This window comes from Macadamia integrifolia, chromosome 2, assembly GCF_013358625.1.
Source record: "Macadamia integrifolia cultivar HAES 741 chromosome 2, SCU_Mint_v3, whole genome shotgun sequence".
Lineage (NCBI taxonomy): Eukaryota > Viridiplantae > Streptophyta > Magnoliopsida > Proteales > Proteaceae > Macadamia > Macadamia integrifolia.
Window position 1 is genome coordinate 19,945,383 of NC_056558.1, and position 4,139 is coordinate 19,949,521.

General features: G+C 33.6%; 1 protein-coding gene across 1 annotated transcript; it reads right to left on the reverse strand.

The window, feature by feature from the left end:
- Positions 1–1,393: 1,393 nt before the first annotated feature.
- On the reverse strand, positions 1,394–3,576 carry LOC122064255. The gene is made up of 3 exons (XM_042627967.1): positions 2,573–3,576; positions 2,369–2,471; positions 1,394–1,807 (listed from the first exon to the last, which is right to left on the reverse strand). Exons 1-3 carry the CDS (start codon positions 3,574–3,576, stop codon positions 1,394–1,396), a joined length of 1,521 nt encoding a protein of 506 aa, XP_042483901.1.
- Between the last annotated feature and the right edge of the window lie 563 nt (positions 3,577–4,139).

The following is a 4,139-nucleotide window of genomic DNA, read 5'->3' on the forward strand; positions in this document are numbered from 1 at the left end:
AAATATATCACATTAATAAACAAAGTGCAGCTAGCTAAAAGGCTAAAGTTGAGATAATAATAGAATCATACAATAAATAAGAAGAGAAGAAGAGAGGATTTGTTGTTGCAGAGGAGATAGGGGCATTTGTTATTGTAGAGCTCCGTGGAAGGGGTAATGTTAATGATGCTTGGAGGATATTCAATGAGATTATCATCAACAGTTGGTTTGTTCCAGTAACAAGCATTGTTAATTGTATTCTTAGTGGTCACTGGAAAGTGGGAAGACTAGCTGAAGCCGAGAATCTATTTCAGAGCATTCAGAAGGAGAGTTTCACAGGGTTACCTGATGTCTCAACATACACCATCATGGTTGATGGATATTGCAAACAGGGTAATATTATAAAGGCACTCTATGTATTTGAAGAAATTTTGAAACATTGAAAACTATTTAGGTGGATTGATTAAATGTTGGTATATTTCCCGTACAAAGTATTCTCTTGCGTAGCTAATAATGGCAAGTTCATTAACTTGGATGGGGTAGATGTTGGATATGTATATTATTTGGAGGAGGAACTTTAATTGTAGTTTTAAGGTAAAGCCTCCCTCCGAAGGATGTTTTTCCAAATGGAACTCCCATTTATTATTTAGGATAATTTAGTTATAAGCAATATAGATAAAACCTCAAGCCTGACCAATTGTAGTTCAAATTTGAGCTTAAATTTCTAAAGAACCGGCCATGTTCAGTTGGTTGGAATATTTAATTTTAATGGGATATGATAGAAGAGAGGGCAAGTTGGTACACCTCTTTGGGGAGGTCCTTGGATATCTTCTAGTTTTCATGGTTTCACTTTTTTTTTTTTCTCTCACCAGTTTTGTCCTTGTGGTGTCTTGGTCATAGTTAGCAAATTCGGATTCGGGAATTATTCGGTCGGAGAATTACTCAGAATAATTAGACTGGTCAATTTAAGGGTTCAATCAAAAAAGCGGACAAAATAAAAATCGGATTCGGATTTGGATTCGAGAATTATTTGATTACAAAAATAAAAGTCGGGCAAAAATTTCGGACGTTTGTTTTTTATAATTTGTTGTATTTTTTTTTATTTATCAAGTAATTAACTTGATATGTACACCTAGAAAGAGCAAATTACTGTAGTTCAAATATACAATACAATAAAAAACTAGGAAAAAACTGTCATTGGGTGATGAAAACAATAGTTACAGTAATCCAATTTCTAAAGAAATTGTCCTGTGGGAATAAAAAGTTCAAAATCACATCATTCAATCCATGACTCACTTAATTCCATGATTCCATCATCCATGCTTAAAAGAAAAAACTATTCTAAATAAAGCAAAACATCCACAAAAGCATAACAAAAATTATTACATTACAACAACTTAAGTACTTAACTAAATCAGATAATACTATCTAAGGGTTGAGTCTCGCTCTCAGTAAAACTAGCACTTGCACCAAATAGCAAGTCTTCAGCGATGCTATCATCCACATCATCCAATAAACTCTCTAGCTCTTTATCAACGTCCTCAATGCTCTGATCAAAATCATTGGCACTAATACTGTCAAGATTAATGGGCAACAAGTTTTTTTGTTCAAGTTCACCCCTCTTTTCCATCATCAACGAATTCATTCTGACGTAGACTAAATCATCTAACATCGCTGCTGACAATCTATTCCTCTTTTTTGTTTGTGCGGCATCCCAGACACTCAAATTTCTCTCACAAGACGAAGAACTACATGGTTGGCTCAATATTCGAATGGCATACTTCTGTAAGATAAGGAATAGTATCACCTTGCATATGCCAACAAACCCCTGTCATTGGTAAAAGAAAAAAAAAAAANATAAAAATCGGATTCGGATTCGGATTCGAGAATTATTCGATTACAAAAATAAAAGTCGGGCAAAAAATTCGGACGTTTTTTTTTTTTATAATTTATTGTATGTTTTTTATTTATCAAGTAATTAACTTGATATGTACACCAAGAAATAGCAAATTACTGTAGTTCAAATATACAATACAATAAAAAACTATGAAAAAGCTGTCATTGGGTGATGGAAACAATAGTTACAGTAATCCAATTTCTAAAGATTGGGTGTAGCCAAACTACATGGTTGGCTAAATATTCGAGTGGCATACTTCTGTAAGATAGGAATAGCATCACCTTGTATATGCCACCAAACCCCTGTCATTGGCAAAATATATATATATATATATATAAATAAACAATTTTAAAGGACAAGTAATTTTTACATAAGAAACAATAAACTAAAAATTTTAAAAAGAAAGTAATTATTACACTTACGAGGATGACTAGTTTCCATCATCATCTTGGCACTGGGAGTAAAAAGAGTGCTAGACTTCATGTGGTATACTGTCAGTTGTCCATAATATTCTCTCCTCTCATCTTGTGGAACCACTATCTCACCAATGAAATTTGTTGCATCTTTCATTTGAGGAATCTTTTTGAATCTTTCACTAAAAAATAAGTGGGGTTGAAAATAGCAGCTGCATAGTGAATGATACCTAAAATATTTTTATCTCTTCTATTATCAAAGATTTTCAAAATTTGGTCATACCGGTGGTCTTCCTCATAAAGCTTCTCCAATACTTCTCTTGCTCTTTCTATTGCTTCATACAAATACCCTGATGTAGCCCCATCACCATCAACCAAACGGAGAACTCGAATGATTGGTTCCATAAATCTCAAAATCTCTTTTGAATCATTCCAAAACGACTCCCTTTGAATAGTGTCCACTACTCGATCTACTTCAAAAGATCTCGAATTTCTTAGACTCCTCCACTCAGCTGATGCAACTAGGAGTCCAAGCTTCTCTTCCACTTCAACAATTGACTGAAACATTAAAAATTTTGAAGCAAATCTAGTTTTGCAAGGATATTTTAGATCCTTGTTTGTGAAACTCCTCATCAACTGTAAGACAATTATTGACTTGTACAAGTAGTCAATAATTCTTGTCGCCTCATCAAAAATTTCTTGAACCCAAAAAACCTTTTCATAGATATCCTTCAACATTAGATTGATACCATAGGCTGCACATCGAGTCTTAAACAACCAACGATACTTTCCAATAAGCATATCAAGTGCACTTGAATAATTGGATGCATTTTCTGAAATTAGCTGAACCACTAAATTTGGGCCAATACTTTGAATCTCTCTGTCAAGAATATCAAATATATAAGAAGCAGTCAATCTAGCATGAGAACACTCCTCTGACTTCAAAAAGAGAGCACCACCCGGGGAATAACCAATCACATTAAGAAAAGACCGCTTCTTCAAGTCAGTCCATGAATCAGACATGAATGTGCAACCAGTTTGCTTCCAAGAAAATTTTACTTCTTCAGCATATTTTTCAAGGTCCTTTCTTGCTTCAGAAATTATTCTTCCACGAAGGGTTCCATAACTTGGAATAGGAACACTAGGACCATAACGGGATGTGCACTTCACAAAATTGATGAAAGCATCCGATTGAACAACATTGAAAGAAATGTTATTTTTAATAAAAAGGTCATGAAGAGATTTCTCCCAAGTTGATTTGTCCATCTTAGGGATCATTTCCTCCATTGTGGACTGCCTTTGACTAGTTATAGTTAAAGGAGTCAAAGGAGAAGAACCAACTATACTCTCACCACTGGTACAACTCTTTCACTTTTTACTACTTGATTCAGAATTAATAGCAAGAAGAGCTTCTGCTTGGACATCATCTGATACTTTCTCACAAGAGGCAACATCATGACCACTAACCTTAGCTAAATGATACTTGATTCGAGTGACCCCTCCAAAAACTTGTTTTTCATAAAATTTGCATTTGAAATGTGAACTATCAAGTTGATCAACATGTTGCCAAAACTTATCTTTTTGTCTTCCCATTTTTCCTATTTGTTAAAAGTTGAGACAAAAAAAAAAAAAAAAAACAACATAAATCATTTCATATAAACAAACAAATATATCATATTAATAATTACATTACATAAGCAAATAGCCTCTGGATAATTAAAGAATCAAGTTTTCAAGTCCCACTAACATGCATAGCCTTTTACAATAGCATTGGTCATTTACACCTTATGATCATTTTTTGAATCAAACAAGAAGACCTTACCATAGTTTCATTAGAATGCATAAGATTA